Source organism: Macaca nemestrina, chromosome 2, assembly GCF_043159975.1.
Source record: "Macaca nemestrina isolate mMacNem1 chromosome 2, mMacNem.hap1, whole genome shotgun sequence".
In the NCBI taxonomy this organism is placed as follows: domain Eukaryota; kingdom Metazoa; phylum Chordata; class Mammalia; order Primates; family Cercopithecidae; genus Macaca; species Macaca nemestrina.
Genome location: NC_092126.1, coordinates 60,127,235 through 60,149,097, shown reverse-complemented (window position 1 = coordinate 60,149,097; position 21,863 = coordinate 60,127,235). Strand labels below are relative to the sequence as shown.

At 39.6% G+C, this 21,863-nt stretch overlaps 1 protein-coding gene across 10 annotated transcripts in view; it reads left to right on the top strand.

Annotated features, from left to right (window-relative positions):
• Positions 1-21,863, top strand: part of LOC105488561 (ventricular zone expressed PH domain containing 1) — a 274,214-nt gene that overhangs the window by 131,683 nt on the left and 120,668 nt on the right. For all 10 annotated transcript variants that reach the window (XR_011619845.1, XR_011619848.1, XR_011619849.1 and 7 more), the window contains 2 exons: positions 9,705-9,914; positions 10,489-10,886. Coding sequence is in view for 2 of the 10 variants with exons in the window: in XM_011752748.2 (XP_011751050.1) it covers positions 9,705-9,914; positions 10,489-10,886 (608 nt within the window). In the remaining 8 variants the exon portion in view is untranslated. The remainder of the gene's footprint in view (positions 1-9,704; positions 9,915-10,488; positions 10,887-21,863) is intronic.

Genomic DNA, 21,863 nt, shown 5'->3' with positions numbered 1-21,863 from the left:
ATAAAAAGAAAACCATAACAGCCATTTGTGGCAATAACAATAGCTGTGGCTGTTGTTACTTCTCTGCGCATGGAAAAGGAAGGAAAGGCTTCGGTTTTGGGCCCCTCTTCTTACTGAAGAGGTTAAGTCTGACATGTTGTACCATTTATGTTCCATCTGTTGTTCATTTACTCCACCAGTTGTCCTCCCTTAACGCAGCATTTAGGGTGACGTGAAGGTCTTTAAAGGTATTTCAGGAATTCGTCTATCAGCAAGACATGTAGCTAGGAGACACTGTTATCAGCTTTGGAGACAATGAAGCAGGTCCAGGGAGTGTGAGACTTCAGACAGGCTGGCTCTGCCATAGAAGGACACAGTAGGGTAGAGACTCAGGCAGCCCCAGTACGGAGTGCGGGCAATTTAATATCAGCTTCATGGGGAAGCAGGTCCATTTTCTGTAACATAGCAATGTTCAAAACACAAGGCACACAAGAAAAGAAAGCTTTTCATCAGGCACCCATGCCTTGGCTTCCCATTTCAAGCAAGACAGAGAACACCAAAATTCTAGCCTAGGGAAAGAGGAAAAAGGGTGTTTGCGGGAGAAGAGGTAAGAGGACCTTGACCCTCTACAACCCACGTGAGAGGAGTGACAGGGTGCCAGCTGGTGCTCAGACGCTTCTTCCTGGACCCTGATGACCTAGCTATTTGCTATTTTGGTTCCCCAAATGCTCCCTGTTCCTTTTTAGTATCTGTCATAATTGAACTTTAAAGTTGCCATTTGCATGACATTTTCTGAGTTTTGAACACCTTTTTAGATTGTGTTAAAAGAGGGTGCCAAAATTCATTTTTCCAATCAATACGAAGGGTTGTTCCAGTGACTATATATCAACTCTATTCTGGTGTCTACTTCCCACAGAATGTTATTCAGAGATATCAGAGTGTAATAACTCTTCTTGGTTACCATGCTAGATCACCAATGCCCTAATATGTATTACGTATTCCTGGGGTAGATTCAGATGTAACCTGAACCACACCTATTTAGAGGAAGTGTGGAGAGTAGAGTGTTAAGTGTGAGCTCTGGAGGCAAACAGTTGGATTTAATGTTGGTGTAACTAAGTGACCTTCAGTATGCTTCAGTTGCCTCATCTGTAAATGGAGTTACTAATAGGGCCAGCCTCACTTGATTGTGTGAGAAGCAATTCATGTACCAGATTTAGAACAGTGAAGACTATACATAGAAAGCCCTCTGTAAATGTTAATGAGTAGCATTAGCACATTTTTACAGGTGTGTATTATAATAGGTGATGGCATATCCACTAGACCAGTGTCCATCTGCAAACTGTTTCTTATCAGACTACAATGAAGCGATTGCAGATATTAAAAATAAGAAAATAAGAAGTTGGAACTTTTATAGCAATTTAACATTGCTGTAATAACCAAATACCTGATCAGTAGACATTGTATGTCTTGTTTTATTCATTGCATTTGTCTAGTAATTTATTTTTGCTATTTTTACAAAAATACTGATCTGTGAAATGAAAATTTAAAATAAATAATTCTTTACTACAGTGAGTTACTGTATTAAATGTTGGATGCAGCTGGACCCAGACTAAGCCTGGGAACTCTCTTTAATACCTAATATTTTGTTCCCTAAACTTTCTTCTGGGACAGAAAGGAAAGAGATTTAATAAATGAAAGGTGATGAACACACACCATTGTGACCATGGTTGAGATACAGCAACTCTAAGATGGGTTACAGCTGAGGAAAAATGGTTCTTAATATTATTCATATTCATCATAAAGCAAAAGGTAGGCTTTTCATTAGTTGGCAACCTGAAGGTTGTTAACTAAACTTTGCTCTAGGTAAGGGCTGAATTCTAGGTAGACTAGGAATTGAATCACAGAATTTTATGTAGGAGTTCTAGCCCCAGCTCAGTTATTGATGTGCTTTTGATTAATTATTTCCCTCCATTTCTGGGTAACTATGCTTCTATCAATTAAAATTGGGTTACAGTATCATATTTGAGATGAAGACTAGGAGAAGATGTATCAAATAGGAAAATTTTAACCATTTTTCCTGCTCTTCCAGTGTCAAATGCCAGGAGTGACAATGTCTTAGCTATTTAATCCTCATGGCCAGACCCTGTTGCTTGCTCCTGTGCCCAGACGATAAAGTCAGCCTAGACAAAGAAGAGCACATTGCCTTGCAGGTCTCCCTCTTGATTCACAGTGCTTTGATGATATTCCTACTCTACATTTTTTACAGTCCTTTATAATTTACAAAGTGATTTTGTAGCTCGTGTTATATCTGGGTGGCAGTTCATTAGGATGGGGCAGCCTTCTTCTGTTAAGGCTACTGCTCACCCGATATGCCCAGTCGTCTCAGGAATCTAAAGATTTGGGTCCATCTGAACCAGTATCTGTCAGCAGCAAAACCCGAAAAGGTACCTTTACCTCGGATTGCATCCCCCAAAAGGATAAAAGGCAAAGCCCACCAACTCCAAATAATCCATAGATTAAGTCTTACCTTACTACAGAATTAGTGAAACCCTCAGCAGCCTTGCTTGAGGAAAAAGGCCTCTGCCCTGGTCCGCTTCAGATTCTCTTATTTCTTGTCTGGGCCATTGCTTCTCAAAATTCGAATGTGTCACTGGATACCTGGGGACCGTATGAAAGTGCACATTCTGATTTGGTAGATCTGGGATCAGAGCCTGAGATTCTATATTTCTGACAGCTCCAAGGTGATGCTGATGCCGCTGGTCCAGGGATCTCACTTTGAGTAGCAAAAGCAGGGGCTTTGCACTTTTTGCTGATCCCTTTTCTGTGTCTCATTCTCTCCCATGTTGGTTAAATAACTGAAAAGTGAGCAAATGACTGGGCATCTGAATTAGAAGTGTCACTTCCTTGTATCATGGCTTTCATATTTTCATTCTAATTTCAGGAAATTCTCTTTGTCTGCAGTTGCTCAGAATTCATATTTGAAGTACAGGGAATTTTTAAAATTGGCTATTTCTATATCCCATTTCTTGTATGCTCACGGAGTAGGAGAGTCCCTCTCTTTTAGTACACACTGTTTAAGATACTGCAGTAAGAGGAGAGATTTTATAGTCCTCCCTGGCTTTGAGCAGGAAAAGCATATCTTCCAGGATTGGTACCAATTGCACAAGCCTCCTTTTTTCAGTGTCAAATGTCCACATTAAGCAGCAGCCACTCAGGGTTTTACCATGCCTTGAATTTTTCATGCCCATTCTATATGAGCAACACTGTTAAATCCATTATCTTACATAATGCTTTCAGCAATCTGATGATGTAATGTCAAGCCCATCTTTATATAGCAAAAATAAAACTTAGAGTCCTGAAGAGTTTTATAGCATCACTAATAAACATGAAATTGGAGTCATGAACCTAAACTTTTCCCCATAAGATCATGTTCAGTCAATTTCCCCCACAACTGTCTCCTTTTGAAAACTCTTTTAAAATTTTGTGTGAATGAAGTAAACCATGGAGTTATTTCAGTTTAGCAGAGTTCTACCATTGGCATGATCACATTCTGATCCCCACATAACTAGGTACCTGCCCATCTCTGCTTTTGCCCACTGAGCAGGTCAGAGGCAGAATAGATACCAAGAACTGAGTCTTATTGTTGGTCGTTTCCCTTAACATTCCAGCTTAGGTGTTCCAGCAGCATTATTTATTGGAGTCCCAAAACAGATGCTAGCACTGTGAAGCTGGGGGATCTTCTCTATGATGATTCATGACCCAAGAGATCACTGAAGAGTAAGGAACATAGCATTCTAAGAATTTAGGACTCCAATGTGGATTTAGTCCATTGCGTTCTCCTACTTCTCCTTTAACAAGCTTAACTCTGCAGGAGTACATATCCTGGACATGGAATTGTAAGCCAAGATCATCAAACATTAACTAATATTATTTTTCTTTGATTTGAGGAGCCAGGAAGAGAGGCTGCCAATCTTTCCACCCCTGCCAGCTTTATAGTCTCATCTCCCGGCTTAGTGAGAGCAGCCAACAGCCCAAGGGCCAATTTGTTTCCAAGGGGAGTCCCCGTTCACACAAGAGGGAGGTAATTAGGCCTCCCCCTGGGAATCCCTAGAGGTACTTTTAAAAACTTTACTTTGGCAACAGAGACCAGAAACTGTTCAGACTGGAAATTATCTGAGCCTCTTGTAACGTGGCGTGTTGAGTTAAGGCCAAGTTAATATTTAGGGGATTATAGAACTCTGGCAAAGATTTCTGTAAAATTACCTCTGGGGTCAAAAGTGACAAATGGAAAAGAAATAACAACCCCCTGCGTGAGCCCAACCCACTGGCCCCCGCTGCCACCACTCTACAAGTAAACACATACAGGACCCATGGTTCTGCCAGCACTTTCACATTTGTGATGTGTTTCCTTGCTCTAGAAGGGAAGCAGAAGTTTATCTCAGGAAAAGATCTTTGTTTTTGAACTTTTTGTTCAAAAACTTTGTTTCGATCAAAATACTTCTCTTCTATCTTTTTATATTAAATTTTAAAAGCAACAGGAAAAGAAGTAAAGGAGAAGGAATGTTTATGATAAACCCAAACCCTCTATCTACCATTTCCTGACCTTCCAATTTATTGGAATTGAAGTTTGTCCTACCTCCCTGCCAGCAAATTTCTGTGGCAAGCCCAGGTGGACTGATGGCCAGAAACAGAAGTTCCCTTTGATCCATCTGGAGACCTTGGCTGCCTCCATGACTTCATTACCACCCCAGTCCACTGACTTCTGTGCTCTACAAATCTAAATCAGAAGAGAAAGCATTCTGTGCAGAAAAGAAAGTCTTTGTGGTGAGAATTCTCATCAGCCTTAGATCTAGAAAGAATTTCTTTATTCCAGACATTCTATTGTTGCTTCTTCATTCTTCATATTTGTTCCCTTGCAAATTACTCTTTTTGCCTCTACTCTTGCTCCCTGCTTCTCTCCACATTTCATGTTTACCAAATACCACTGTGCCACCCCCAAACCCTGAAGGGCCAGGAGGAGTGGCCAGTCTCTCATGGGTATCTGGTAGACCTCAGGAGGTTTTTGTTTGTTGTTGTTGTTGTTGCTATTTGTTTGTTTTTTTGTGTGTGTTTTGTGGTGGTGGTGGTTGTTGTTTGGAGGTGGGTGGCAGGCTGACTTCAGACAACAATGTGGTCTCAGTTCACTTATTCTACAGAAATTCCAGGTCCTTTGTGCCAAGCACTGTGCCAGACCAGATGAGCTGTACAGGTCCCTGCCCACAGGGCAGCAGGTACTTAGCCCAGAGTTGCCTTGCCAAATCTAACAAATAAAAATACAGGATACCCAGTTGAATTTCGGTTAAAGAACAAATAATTCCTTAGTAGTTTTTAGTATAATAACTGTAGTAAAGTATAATATATCTTTAGTACATTTCACTAGGGACATACCTACACTTAAAAATACTTATTGTTGGCCAGGCGCGGTGGCTCATGCCTGTAATCCCAGCACTTTGGGAGGCTGAGGCGGGCAGATCATGAGGTCAGGAGATTGAGACCTTCCTGGCTAAAATGGTGAAACCCTGTCTCTACGAATACAAAAACAAAATTAGCTGGACGTGGTGATGGATACCTGTAGTCCCAGCTACTCAGGAGGCTGAGGCAGGAGAATGGTGTGAACCAGGGAGGCGGAGCTTGCAGTGAGCCGAGATCGTGCCACTGCACTCCAGCCTGGGTGACAGAGTGTGACTCAATCTCAAAAAAAAAAAAAAAAAAGTATTGTTTATCTGAAATTCAGATTTGACTGGGTGTCCTGTTTTTTCACTGAGAACCCTACCCTTGAGACACCCAACCTGCCCTCTTGGGGTCAGTGAGTGTCATGCCAAGCATCTCATCAGGGTAATGCTATAAAGCAACTTGAACGTGAAGGAAGGCTGCTTCCAACTACTAAAGCTCTGATGCATCCAGGCTGCGGAGCTTACTAACCAACATCTGGTCACTGGAGACACAGGCAGGGAAAGGGGCCTAAGTGGCCATCCCCTCCTACAGCCTGACAGTAATAAAATCTAACGTGGGATGACTGCTTGTTATGTGCTAGGAACACTGCTTCATGTTGGTTCTGTCATTTAATCATTCTGCCAACCCCATGAGTTAAGTACGGTTATTATCCCCATTTTATAGATGGTGAAATTGATATATTGAGTACAACAAATAAAAGAAGGATCTCCACAAATATGAAACTTTTTTAAGAATAAAAGCTGATCCAATAAAATTATCTTAGGACATTTTCCATAATCTATGAAATTTGAAGTTTTTTTGAAGAAAATGTGATTATTGTAGCTGATATAACCCAGAGCTTTAGACAGAAAGAAAAAAAAAATTATAAATTAGTGAGAAATTTTCCTCTAACAATTCATATGTCTTGAGGTTTAAAAATGTGTATAGTCAGGTACAGTGACACACACCTGTAGTCCCCACTACTCAGGAGGCTGAGATAGGAGAACTGCTAGGGCCCAGATGTTTGAGGCCAGCCTGGGCAACATAGCAAGACCCCCATCTCTAAAAACTTAAAAATTAAAATATTAAAACGTTTGTATAATGCTCAATATCTAATACTTACATTTTGGATTACAAGTTATGCTTTACAAGTTTTTAAGTTTTAATGACCCCAGCTATAGCAATATTTGAAATAAAAGTATCTTTTAATTTTGAAATGTGACTAGGTTCTATGGAACCAGAGAAATATTTTAGTTTCATGACTACACATTAACTAATGTGGATAGAAAATAGATACTCCCCAAAATTTCTTGTGTGGAGTGAGTCCATTAGATTTTTTTAAATTAACCTTGGCAATCATCATGGTTTGTAAAATATCGTCTAGAGATAACATCATCTTGGTTTCATTTGTAATGGGAGTAAACATTTAGGATCTTCCGGCTAAAAGATGTCAAAGCCTCCCATCTATTTGACTGTAGCCAATATCATATATATGTCAGAAAGAAAAACGTTTTCAAGCTTAGCCTCTATTCCCACATACTGATTCTTGCAATCTACCAATGTATATTTCATTTATGCATGGTATGGGTAGATAAAAATTATGTAAAGTCATAGAAAACTTATAAAATTATGTAAGAAAAATGGTTTTAAATTGTATCAGTAACCTCTTATTAAACAATAAACAATTGCCTGGTTACCTGAAAGATGCTGGTTCCCACTTTGAACCATCAGCAGCTGTCCCTGGACTGGACCTACAGGTGAATTCTGACCACTGAGGGCCCATAATCATGAACCCTCCCTCAACGCCAGGACTGCTCTCCTCTCTGGGCCAGCCAGAAAAACTTCACCATCCAACCCTGCCAACGCACCTTCACCAGTGTCCACCGCAGATATAGGTGCCAGAATGGGTAGATTGTAACTGAAAAAATTAGTTACCAGCCCTTCTGCATTGCTTTTTTCTAAAAAGCAGTTTTTGTTTTTGTTTTTTGTTTTGTTGTTGTTGTTCTTGTGCTTGTTTGTTTGTTGGTTGGTTGATGTTGTTGTTTTTGACACAGAGTTTCGCTCTTGTCACCCAGGCTGGAGTGCAATGGTGCGATCTCGGCTCACTACAACCTCCGCCCCCAGGTTCAATTGATTCTCCTCCCTCAGCCTCCCAATTAGCTGGGATTACGGGTGCCTGCCACCACACCCAGCTAATTTTTGTGTTTTTAATAGAGACGGGGTTTCACCATGTTGAGCAGGCTGGTCTCGAACTCCTGACCTCAAGTGATCCACCCACCTCAGCCTCCCAAAGTGTTGGGATTACAGGCGTGAGCCATCGTGCCTGGCAGTGCTTTCTTTCTTTTTTTTTTTCTAAGTATGTTTTTCCTCTCACTCTCATTCAGGTATTATACCAGGTTCACTTTGGCCCTTAGGGAAAAATGTTTGAAGAAGCTAAGATTTTTGTGTAAGTCTGGGCCCTTTCCTCAAAGTCTTGGAAAAATACTAAAGACGGCCAAGAAAATACACACAGACAAATCAACAAAATCATTAGACCATCTTGGTGAATATATTTCTAGGGATTATTATGTACTGTAATAAAAAATAAATATTTTGCCTCCATGCCGAGTTCATGGCATACAGCTCCTAAACCCTCAGAATCTCAGATTGATGGGTGTCTTTTATATGCTAATGAGATGACTGGTGGCAGGGACCCCTAGATTTCTTGAGGATTGGGGCTGGTCACAGGAAAGACCAAGGCATGATTACATTGTTGGAACTTTCAGCCCCATTCTCTATCTTACCCTATAACTCACCCACCCCCAGTCTCTGGGGAGGGGAGAGGGACTGAAGATTGAGTTAACCACCAATGATAATCGTTTAATCAATCACACCTGAATAATGAAACCATCCTAGTAACCCCTAAAATTCCAAGAACTTCCAGATTGGTGAACACATTGAGGTGCTGGGAGTACAGCACACCTAGAAAGGGCACAGAAGCTCTGAGCCCCTTCTCCCATACCTTGCTCTGTGCATCTCTTCTACTGGGGTGTTTCTGAGTTGTATCCTTTCTAATAAATCCAATAATAATAAGTTAAAGTGTTTTCCTGAGTCCTATGAGTCATTCCAGTGAATTATTGAACCATGGAGGTGGGACAGTGCTGGAACCTTTGTAGCCAAGCTGAACAGAAGTGTGAGTAAGCTGGGGACCCCATACTTCTCACTGGCATCTGAACTGGGGGCAGTCTGTGGAGTCTGGGCTTTATTCCAGGTCATCAGTATTAGGATTGAATTGAACTGTAGGACACCCAGTTGGTGTCTAGAGGGTTGGAGAATTAGTTGGTATGAGAAAAAACCCCACACATTGTGTGTCAAAAGTGTGGTAAGTAAATAATTCCTTTTATATTTTTTTTTGAGAAAAGAATTAATACTAACACCATGTGTTATAAAAATGGATAGTGGTTGTTGAATAAAAATTAAAATACCTGTAGGCCAGCTCAATATTAGAAGATAAATAAGGGAAGATAAATGCATGCTACTTTCGTATAATTACTCAGCACCTCAGTGAACATCAGAAAGCTATTTCTGCAGTTTATTTGTAGGTGCTTATCCTAGCTAACGCACTGTTAGCCCTCAGAGGAAATCCAAAATTATACCACACATGGCCCCTGCTTTAAAGGAAGTAATTTTAATGACCCACAAAGTGGTTTATAAACCCTGCTATAAAAGATACTTGGGTCTATATTAATATCATTTCATAGAAAACCTCTTCCTTCCAACATCTTAAAATTCAGAAAGATATTTCTTGCTATACTGATTTTTTAAAAATTAACAAAACCATGAGTTTATGCAGTCCACGTGAAATGTTCCTATTCTGTAATTTCAGGAGAAACATATCAGCACATGTAAATTTTTTAGAAAATATCTGGCACACATTTCATGTGAAAGCCATACATTGGAAGAATTTCTAGAAAAGAATATGGTACATGAGCATAAAAACTGCTTTTTATTCTTTGAACCCTTAAAAAAGCATTTTTAATACAATGTTCACATAAACACCGCTGTTTCTAAACTTCTGCCAGAACAATCTGTAGAAAGAATTTCAAAGACCTATGCCTGTAGTAGATATTCAGTAAATACTTGTTAAATGACTAATGAAAAAATTTATTAGGCAAAGTTTTCGCTTCTGAGTGAGAGGCAGTTAAATAGAGAATAACACTGTTCTGAAGAGTATATATGACCAACATCTAATGCAATGATTTCTATTCCTTTAGGAGAAAAATCAGCACTGAAATTGAATTCCCTGAGAAACTGGAAGAAACCAAGCTCATAGTAGCTGAAAATGAAGACCATGAAAAACTCCAAGTTAAAATCCAGGCTTTTGAAGACAAGATAAATGCAGACAGCAATACCCCTGGCTCTATCAGAAGATATAGTCTGGGCCAAGTTTCTAAAGAAGAAAGAAAAAACATTAGATTTAACAGGTATAACTCTTGTTTGGTTTGTTTTTTAAATTATACACTTAATATCAGCTATTAGCTTTGTTATCACTCTGTTACGGGGTGTTTTTTATATATCTTCTACCTATAGCCACCTGAAGTGCTGTCCTTACATGAATGAAATGTTATCCACAATGCTCTCATTATCCAAAGAAGTTCACTATTTTAAATGGGTACTATGAATGGAAAAAAAACCTATTGCTTAATTTTTAAAGCAATTCTTAAATATAAGTATGCCATATGGAAAATACCGTCTCTTGATTTCCGATGAAAAATCAAAAGCAAAGGTAGACAACGATGAAAAATATGCAAGTCTATCATTTTGCAGCCAGTTTTGCCATGAAATTGATTTTTAAACCTTTGTGTTTGGGAGTGACCTAGATTTTCAAAGGTTTGGTTTATTACATCATTTGTTGGTGATGTACATTTATCAGGGCCATTAGTAGTTTCACACTCCAGAGGAAGTAACTTTTTGTCCCAATATTATTATTATTATTTCTTTTCCTTGGCAGTGAATGGTAACACAGCTTCTCTAACTTTCCCTTTGTTTGAACTCTAGGTCAAAAAGTTTGGCTTTGCACACTGTGCTCACAAAGGGTGTGGGTTCAGACGATGGTGAAGATGAAAACAGGGGAGATATACCAGCCAGCATCTCTCTTTCAGAAATAGACCCACTTAGCCAAGGAGATGACAAGCTGCCCTTTAAGGCAGACACTGACAGATCACAGCTGGGAGAGTCTTCAGTTTCATACCCAAATATTATACATAAAGACTCAGAGAATTTGCCAGAAACTGTTAAAGAAAACTTCCAGGAAGAAACTCCAGAGACAACTGCAAGTCCTATAGAATACCAAGATAAGCTCTACTTGCACTTAAAAAAAAACCTCAGCAAAGTGAAAGCATATGCCATGGAAATTGGAAAGAAGATTCCAGTCCCTGATCAGTGTACCATTGAAGGTAAGTGTTGTGTACTTCCCAAACCTGAGCAACTTCAGGAGTCACTGCAAATAAACAAACAAAAAGCTCGAATCATGTAAATTAGCATACTCTTTTCTGTATCTTTTGCAAAATAGAACATTTTTTTTTACACACCTTACATTATGTTAGTTTCCCCACCCCACCCCCAAAAAAGGTTCTTCATCTCCTTGATTCCCATTGGAATCTACTTGGGTGCACATAAGTCCACTGACTCTCTGATTTTTGCAAACCTCAAGATATATTATTTCTGGCTCCCTGTCCCCAGAATTCAGGAAAATCCTGGAAAGAGGTCTGTGACCCTGTAGCAGGCTCTGTGGTAGGGATTCTGCCAGAGACATTTCCCAACCACATAATCATGCAAGAAAGCCATGCACAACATTGAATATCAGCTTCCACTCAGCTACTGTGTTCCAGGCACTGTGTTAAAAGTACTCACGATTCAGCTATTAACCAAACAGATACAATTCCTGACCTCTTAGAGTTTAGAGTGTAGATGGTGACACGCAACTTAGGATGAGACCATGTCCCCAGAAACCCATTATAAGTTGAAAATGCACCTAGTTTACCGAACATTACAGCTCAGCCTAGCTTACATTAAAACATGCCCAGAACACTTACACTAGCCTACATTAGGCAAAATTATCTAACACAAAGTGTATTTTATAATAAACTGTTGAATATCTCATGTAATTTATTGAATGCTGTACTGAAAGTGAAAAATAGAACGGTCATATAGGCACTGGAAGTATTGTTTCTACTGAATGAGTATCACTTTCACACCATTGTGAAGTCGAAAAATGGTAAGTTCAACCATCTTATGTCAGGACCATCCGTACACAAAGAAAAGGGCACAACCATAGTCAGGAGGTGACTTAAGAGAGGGAAGCCAGTGAGAGGTTGAGCTAGTCAGAAAACAAAGGGCAAAGTAAAAAAATAAAAAATTTTAAGTAGGATGTCAGGGGCCAGGACCTCCCTCTGGCACACAAATTAGGGTGGCACCAATAAAACTCAGTAAAGGCTGGGCACGGTGGCTCATGCCTATAATCCAAGCACTTTGGGAGGCTGAGGCAGGTGGATCGCCTGAGGTCAGGAGTTCAAGACCAGCCTGGCCAGCATGGTGAAACTCCATCTCTACTAAAAATACAACAATTAGCAGGCCATGGTGGCTGACGCCTATAATCCTAGCTACTCAGGAGGCTGAGGCAGGAGAATGGCTTGAGCCCGAGACGTGGAGGTTGCAGTGAGCCGATATCGTGCCACTGCATTCCAGCCTGGGTGACTGAGCGGGACTCTGTCCCAAAAATAAAAATAAAAATAAATAAATAAATGAATAAATAAATAAATAAATGAAACTCAGTAAAATTTTAAGCGATGACAAGATCAGTAACAGTGTCTTACTGAGCCATAGTGGAACCTAAGACAAAAGGAATAATTAGTAATATCAATCCTGTACCTAATTACAATTTTGATATTCATCGTACATTATTTGCATTAATTTTAATTCTAAAAAACATTATGTATCTTGATTACTATATATTTCCAGCACTCCTTTATATTTTATGCCCTAGTCCTTCCTGGCCCTGGGAAAGGAAATGTGTTTGAGACACAGGTCCTAAAATGCCACAGTGCTAGGGCAGACTCACTTTTCTGGTAGTGGGTTGAACAAGTTTGAATAGCTTTAAGGCACTGTCAGGCTCATAATCTTTACAACAACAATTCTTAGGCAGCAACCATGTTCTTCCCTTGAGATACATGTGATGGTTCTAGCACTCTGGCAGGATCTGCCATCTTATAGGCTACAGCCCTCTTAGAAAAAGCCAGACAGCTCAGCCTCCAGAAAGAAACATAGCTGAAGAGTAGCAAATCCAATTCATATTCACCTGCCCGCTGGCTATCATGTTTAGGTACTAGAAGAGCCCTTTTCCCCATATTCTACTTTCTAGCTCTTTTCCCACTTCAAATCAGAGGAAAGAGTGTGTTCTCATGTTAACAAAGGGAAAGGGGGATTCAAGTGTTTGCTGATAACATTAGAATATTATTTTGCATGTCTGTATATAATCTGACACTTTCAAAAGTGTTTGCACTAATTTTATTAGCCTTCCTAAAACTCTTTTAAATCCATTTTAATGGTGACAATAAAATATTGCTTATATTCAAATGTAAGTATTAGACAAGTATACCAGGGCTTGGAAATAGCTAAAATCAATAAAGTTCCATCAAAATAAACAGTATACAATTGCCTGCTTTGCTAATAATCTATGTATCTATTGCACAAGTTGGAGAATTTAATATAAGAGAGGTTAAGTGAATTCCCCAGTTTGACAGCGGGAGTCAATTGCAAAGATAAAGGTAAAATAGTGGGATTTTTCAAAGTTGATCTAAAGCATTAAAGGTTTACTATGCAATGAGTTTTAGTCTTGTGGAAATGTGTGAGAAAATCCTGCAGATTTACTTCAAATATCTGCTTGTCAAAAACAAATGATATTTCTTATTGCCTTGAGTTACTTTGGGAGTTAAAATTACAGATGGTCCTTGATTTATGGTGGTTTGACTTAGGATTTTTTGACTGTACAATGGTGCAAAAGCCATATACATTCAGTAGAAACCATACTTTGAATTTTGATTCAAAATTCTTCATAACAACTAACTTTATTATATAGGCTTTGTGTTAGATTGTTTTGCCCAACTGTAGGCTAATGTATGTATTCTGAGCACATTTGGGGTAGGCCAGGCTAAGCTATGATGTTCGGTAGGTTAAGTGTATTAAATGCATTTTCAACATAAGATTTTCAACTTACAATGGGGTTATGGGGACATAACCCCATCGTAAATCAAAAAGCATCTGTAGTTTGACAATTAACTAGTTAACTTTGCTTTCTTTTTTCAAAAATATTGAATAAATTCATCATCTTTAGTTAAAAAAATAATATTTTCTTTTGATACTGATGTTTCCTACCAGGGATGACCTAGATGACCTAGAACTGAGTATGTATTTTTTTAGCTGACATTTTGGAATTCATTCATACTCTTGGAATTTCCTGGGCAATTCCTTGCACAGAGATATGTGTGAAGGATCAAAAATTTATATGATTCACTGCTAATACATCCGCTGAGAAAGAGTTCAGGCTGATTGTAGGGGACACATTGTTATTATTTCAGAAGTAGTATAAATTATTCAGTGACACACCAGCAGTCATCTGGCTGACACAATTTTGCTTGTTATCATAATATTGCTCAACAATATTACCTTTCTTTCCTTGAAAACTTATTCAAAAAAATTTAGGCTTAATTGTGTTATGTTTAATGTGTTGCTGGTATAAACGCAACATATTTGATCTTTCTTGATGAATTATGCATACTAGTCAAGAAGCAAAGAGAAGAAGCATAAAAACTACTGAAACATTTAAAGTTAAAGGAACATATAGCCAGCAGGAAATAACAATAATGTCTTAAGAAAAATTTTGGACTGCTGTTACAAAGTACATACGCTAGGAACTCTTTTTTTTTTTTTTTTTTTGAGACGGAGTCTCTCTCTGTCGCCCAGGCTGGAGTGCAGTGGCCAGATCTCAGCTCACTGCAAGCTCCGCCTCCCGGGTTCACGCCATTCTCCTGCCTCAGCCTCCCGAGTAGCTGGGACTACAGGCGCCCGCCACCTCGCCCGGCTAGTTTTTTGTATTTTTTAGTAGAGACGGGTCTTAAGAAAAATTTTGGACTGCTGTTACAAAGTACATACGCTAGGAACAGGACAAAACAACCTTTGAAAGAAATTCTTTTGATGTTAGGTTGGTCCATATGAAAAAACTGACATTAGACTCTTTTGACGTACAAAAACATCAATTTCATATGGTTCCGCATAATACTTCAGTATAAACTATGTTAAATGAATAGGAACCTCACTGGTCACTGTATAGCAGAATTAGGTATGAGTTGAGTCAGGGTCACAAATAGCATTCATAACTCCAGTCAGTCATCTATTATTGCATTATATTGATCACACTGGGGACAGGCAATAGAGTATAAACAGATCAGTGAGAATCTATCATTGTGTCTGGAAAAAATGTCAAACCCCAAGTCTTATTAAGGTTGGGTCGGCAGTGTCATTTTGGGTATGAAACAGCCTGTTATTCCTAGGTCAGTAATTCGCTTCTGAGCCCTGTAGGTCTCTAGTATTTGTGCAGGTTTACCAGCCACTTAAAGTTATATATTCATCAACAGAGCAATGGTCTAATATCACTGCCTGATTGTATTTATTTACAAGACTGGAAGAACTGAATTCATCTGCCAAAGGGCATTTTAAAAATCTGAATCATTGGTATTCATTCATGTGAACAAAGCTGATTAGAGGTCAAAAAAACACACATATGATATTGTAAAAAAAAAATCCTTGGAAATCTGGCCCATAACTGAAGTTCTATAAAGAATGACATAAAAGCTCACAAGAACCCATCAATGTTACTTTGAAGTATTTCCTGATTGGGTGAAAATACATGCCATCTGTAGAGTGTATCAGCAAGGCTGACTTACAGAAAGCTAATTTTTAAGCTAGTAATGTAGTCCTTTCTTTACCCACACAAGTTGATTTTTCTTTCTCTCTCTCTTTTTTTTTTTCTTTCTTTTTTTGAGACAGAGTCTCACTCTTTCACCAAGCTGGAGTGCTGTGGCACAATCTCGGCTCACTGCAACCTCCGACTTCTTGGTTCAAGTGATTCTCCTGCCTCAGCCTCCCGAGTAGCTGGGACTACAGGCACATGCCACTATGCCCAGCTAATTTTTGTATTTTTAGCAGAGAGGGTGTTTCACCATGTTGACCAGTATGGTCTCGATCTCCTGACCTTGTGATCCACTCATCTCAGCCTCCCAAAGTGACAAGTTGATTTTTCTTAAAACGAGATTAATTAGTAATATCAATTAGTGGGCATTGTTTTCATGGTGAATGACAAATAAAGCTTCCTTACTGAAAATCTGGATGTAGTCAGGTCCACCTCAGTGTTGGTGTGACTGTGGGGTGCTCACATCCTCCTGGCCCACTTGGTCCCATCCGGGGGATGTTGATGACGCCCATCCACTTAATGCTTCTGGGAAGGTTTCTTTTTTATTTTTTAATGGATTAGTTTAATCATGGGATTAGGATAATTCCTCCATAAATTGAAGTTGTAGAATTTGGAGCCAGAGAAGAACGCTAAATCTTTTTCACACAATTTGAGAAAGAAAAACAGCAAATAAGAAAATGTTACCAAATTCCCTGGAACCTCATTTCATTGAGATGGTCTCTTGGGCCCCTGTTAGAAGGGCACTTATTAGGGAATACTTTTCTAGCGAACTTTTCTTGGTGCTTTGGGACTTTTCTTGGATTACCTTACTTACCTGCTCCCACCTCTCCAAAGAGTGAATTTTAGTTGACAAAGGCAGATGTAACAGCAACTGATTTCTATCTTTACTTTCTCCTGCCACACATATCCCAATCCCAGTCATCTGCAACAGCCTGTGAAACACATCCAAATAACAAGAAGAAATGAAGATTTACAAATCCTTTTGAAAAGACTCTCTGCAAACTACTCTAGTGAGTTAACATCAGATCACTACCCTTGCACATCCTCAGCCAAGAATAGGTGCCAGAGTCAGGCGTGTAACCACAAATCACCAGGAAGGATGTTACCTACTCGCATCCATGACTTAACATGTTGCAAACTTCCAAAAGAAGACATAAGATAACTTTGTTTCTCATTAATTATATTTTTAAAAGCTCTTCTTTAAAATAAAAAGTTTGGTTTCCTTTGCACATTTAAATAAATAATTAAAGAAAAATGTTCTGGCCGGATGCGGTGGCTCACGCCTATTACGTAATCCCAATACTTTGGGAGGCCAAGGCAGGTGGATCACCTGAGACCAGGAGTTCGAGACCAGCCTGGCCAACATGGCGAAACCCCATCTCTACTAAAAATACAAAAATTAGCCGGACGTGGTAGCATACGCCTGTAGTCCCAGCTACTTGGGAGGCTGAGGCAGGAGAATCACTTGAACCCGGAAGGCGTAGGTTGCAGTGAGCTGAGATCATACCACTGCACTCCAGCCTGGGTGACAGAGCAAGACTCCATTTCAAAAAAAAAAAAAAAAGTTTCTTACAATGCAGTTGGACAAAGGAGTATGTTGTTTGTCTGCATCTCTGGTTAACCTGATATTTATCTACAGATGAGATGAATATTCATCTGACTAGAAAACAGTGCAAAATAAAATTGGTTGAGCATATGCATACTCTTAGGACATTTTGTATGGAGATCCAGGAGCAGTTATCTGATTGAAAATGAAATCCGTCAGCTCAAACCTTGAAATGCCTAATTCCCCTAATATAGTATCCACCTTGGGTGTGTCTCTAATAGCTTTAAAGGGACCTTGCTAACAAATAAACAGAGGTAAAAGTAAATACATAAATGGAGCAAAAATGCACAGGAGCACATTTCAATATATTTTACTCTAAAAGTCAACACATTAAAAGAAAAATGAAGAGGTGCAGGTGGTGTAAAAGCAGTTGTTTGCTGTGGCATATTTCATAGTCTTAAATATATTTTTGAAATGTATTATTATTAAGATAGAAGGGTATATAGCACTATACTTCTATATCCACAGTTAGTACTTTTATCTTTTTTAAGGAAGCTTATACTCATAGATTATCATCAGTCATCCATTATTGTTGTTTGGGGGCTGTCTTTACTCCAAGGGATGGTGCAGTACAAAATGGTCCTGAGGCCCTGACAGTCCCCAGCAGAAGAGTACATTCCAATCCAGTTTGCCACAAACCAAATTTCAGTAAAGTGAATGTTATTTTTCCATTTACTTTCATTATGAAACTGGCAGTATATGCCCTGTAGGGAAACAGAGTAGTCCCTGGATGTCATCAAATCTCATTTAAAAACAGAGTAAACAGAGTAAATCCATATTTTTGAGCTCTGTTGGTGATGAAGAGTTGGTAGCCAGGAAACTGAAAAGAGATTATATCGCTGGGTAAAGGTTTTTGATAAGACAGAGGAAAAGGTGGGGATGGAGGAGGGTAGATTATTTCCTCCTATTTGCTGCACAACAACCATCAAATTTCAAGTGATGGAGGATTTTTAAATGTTTTACCAGAATCATAGGCAATTACATAGTTAGCAATCAAGAGTCCAGGTATTTGATAATTGGGTAGGAACTGATCTGTGTTACAGTTCATTTTCAGAGAGCTGCATATTTACCGCAGATGAGTCCAAAGCTGACAGAGCCTACTTGGAGTGAGGCAAAAAGAGCTGAGTAAAAGATAGCTAATTCCTGGTCTACATTTTTGCCCTGTTCACATTAGGGACTGGTGAAAAATTATAAAACACAGGGGGCTTTTGTTGTTGTTTGTTTGTTTTGTTTTTCTTATAAAAAGATTCAGTTGGCCCGGCGTGGTGGCTCACGCCCATAATTCCAACCCTAGGAGGCCAAGGTGGGTGAGTTGCTTGAGCCCAGGAGTTCATGACCAGCCTGGGCAGTATGGTGAAACCCCATCTCTACAAAAAAATACAAAAGTAAGCCAGCCATGATGTGCACTTGTAGTCCCAGCTGCTTGGGAGGCTGAGGTGAGAGAATTGCTTGAGTCCAAGAGGTGGAGGCTGCAGTGAGCCGTGACTGCACCACTGCACTTCAGCCTGGGTGACAAAGAGAGGCCCAGTCTCAAAAAAGAAAAAAAAAAGTCAGCAAACTTTTAAAGATAATTTGTTTTACAGAAAGTAATCATTTTTCAGATGAAAATATCCACATCAATTATCCCACAGCCACTAAAATATTACACTCGCATTAAAATAAGTCACAAATGCAGGAAATGTAAAGCTGTCAAAGAAACTCTGAGAGTGTGATTCTGTTTCTCATGTAAAACCCTCTAGTTTATACATGTAAGTAAAAACTACTTTTTACAAATGATCACTTAAGTTTAGATGTTTGAAGAAATATTAATCTGGAAAGTAATGCCTTACTTACATAGCTAGGGATAATGACAGGTGACTGTGTCTCCCCAGTGAGATTTCTAAGCTTCAACACACAAGCATGTTGTCATCTGCTTAGCTAGTATTTGTGCTCAAAGCATCTGGTGTTGGGCCAGGCAGGGAGAAACTTAGCCAGCCACCCCTAGAGTTCCCTAGTCTCTCAAACTTGAGGCATTTGATGCCTGGAAGGTTCATTCTCTGGATATGCTTTGGAGACTTGTCTTGCAACAGCAGAGATTGCCATGCTCATTTATGTCTTCCTTCATTCATCAGCCAACTCTTCTTGAGAACCTGGCAGTACCAGGCACACTGCTGTGGGCAGGGAATACAACTGTGTGCAGAATAGACATGGACTCTGCTTTCATGGAACTTATATAATATGTAGTTACAAAGTGAGATGAATTATCCGTGGAAAAGGAACACGGTTCTGTCGGAACCTATCACATGGAATCTGCCCTAATCTGGGAGTCAAAGTAGCTTCCCTGGAGAAGGAACTCTTGAGAAATGTGGAGAGGAAGCAGAGGTGTGGGAGCTGAACATAACCATCTGTTCTGTGGAGAGAAAGAGTACTGCCTACTCCAGGGACTGGAAGTTGGCTCCCTGGGGAGCACTGAAGTGAAGTGAGGAGGAGGAGGATAGTTCAATGTAGGCAGGGATGTGGGGTCTATCCTAAGAGAAAAGTCAGATTGAAAACATTATCTCCCTACCTGCAATGTGGAGATTAGTCTGTAGAGGGAGCTAGAGACTCCTTAGGAAGCAACTACTATTCTACAGGTGAGAGATTCATTCATTCATTCATTCATTCATTCATTCATTCAACAAAAATTTGAGTCCCTACAGTGTGCTAGGCACTGAAGATATAGCAGCAAACAAAGCAAATCTCTCCCTTCTTGGAACTTATTTCGTGGGATGATATGGACCAGAACAAAAAATACGTAGAAAGAATAATGCCAAGTAGTGACAGGTGTTATGAAACAAAACAAGTTGTGGGAGATAAAGAATACGATTACTATTTAGGTAGAGTAACTGGGGAAGGTCTCTCTACTGACGTGATTTTGCAATGGAGACATGAATGAGAAGCAGCAAGGACAGCACAGTAAATACAAAGCCATGAGGCAGAAGGATACTTTATGTGTGGGACCCTAGATCAGGGTGGTTGGACTACAGGTGGTGAGAATTGTTCACTCCAGATATATTTCAAAGGAAGGTTGTCAGCAGTGCCGATGGGTTGGGCCTAATCACCCAATGGATGGATGAGACAGATAAAACTAGAGGAAGAATGTGTGGGGAGAAACAAATCAAGAGCTTGGCTTTAGACACATGAATTTTGAGATGACAGCTCATTTTTTTTTAAATTAGTAAACTTTACTTCTTAGAGAAGTTTTAGATTCACAGCAAAATTGAATGGAAAGTATAGAGAATTCCCATTTACCCCCTGTGCCCCCACTACACACACAACTTCCCCCACTGTCAGCATCCCTCACCACAGCAATACACTGGTGCAATCGATGAACCCATAATGACACATTACCATCTAGAGTCCATAGTTTACACTGAGATTCACTTTGGTATTGTACCTTTTATGGGTTTTGACAAATGTTTAATGACATGTGTCCATTATTGTAGTTTCAAACAGAGTAATTCCACTGCCCTAAAAATATTCCCTGTTCTGCTTCTTCATCTTATTCATTCATTCCACAAAATTTCTCAGTGCCTACTACATGCCAGCACCACTCCTGGGACTTGGGAAACATCAGTGATCAAAATAGGCAAATATTCTTGCCTTCATGGAGGCTATTCTAGTGGGAAAAGACATATGATAAATAAGTAAAATATGTAGGATGTTACAAAGCCTTAAGTGCTATGATAAAAGAAAAAAATAGAGCCAGCCAAGAAAAAACAGGAAAAAAAGGATTTACATATATGTGTATGTATGTACAAATTTGGAGGTAGGACGGAAACTTCTAGAAGGATACATATCAGGCAACTATCACTGTTTTTCCCTGAAGAATTACGCTGGGGCTGGGTGCAGTGGCTCACACCTGTAATCCCAACACTTTGGAGGACAAGGTGGGCAGATCGCCTGAGCTCAGGAGTTCAAGAAGAGCCTGGGCAAAATGGCAAAACCCCATCTCTACTAAAATATCCAAAAATTAACCGGGAATGGTGGCATGCCTCTGGTCCCAGCTTCTCAGGAGACTGAGCTAGGAGAATCACTTGAGCCCAGGAGGTGGAGGTTGAGCCAAGATCGCACCACTGCACTCCAGCCTGGGCAACAGAGCCAGATCCTGTCTCAAAACAATAAAAAGAAAAATAATCAGATTGGGGGTGCAGGTGGAGAAAAAAGAGAGAGGGGGAGAAATTTGAACATTTTAATGTAAATATTTCTGCAAGGTTTGGAAATTTTTAATAAGAATAATTGGCTTCAGTAATAGAGATGTGGGTAACTTGGAACAAGGTTATAACTCCAGATGCCCAGCATCCTGTCTAAATTGGGTTCCAGTCCCACCTCTGCTCTAGGGCAATTCTGATTCTTTGAACAGGTTACTTCATCTCCTTGATCACCACTTCCTCACACTTATCCCAAGAGCATATTACAGGGCCATGAGTTTGTAAGCTCTGCTCCCTACAGAGGCCCCAGAGACCCTTTTTTCCTCCCTTTACTTGCCCTGCAAACAGAACAACCCTGATGTAGCTGGCTTCGCACACTAGCCTTCCGGATGGATGTTTAAACCAAGAATTCCACAGCTTAAAGAAACTTGAAAAGCACTGGGCTGGATAACTTTTAAGGTCCTTTATGCTCTAAATGCAATTAATCCCAAGTGTCTTATGGCAGAGCTGGCAAAGTGTAAAATGCTAGTTATTCAGCCAAGGTCTTTTTTTGTGATCAGCCTCAAAAACTTTATTACTAATGTTGCATCTCCAATATAAATTAAAACACAAAACTTTTCTTTCATATTAA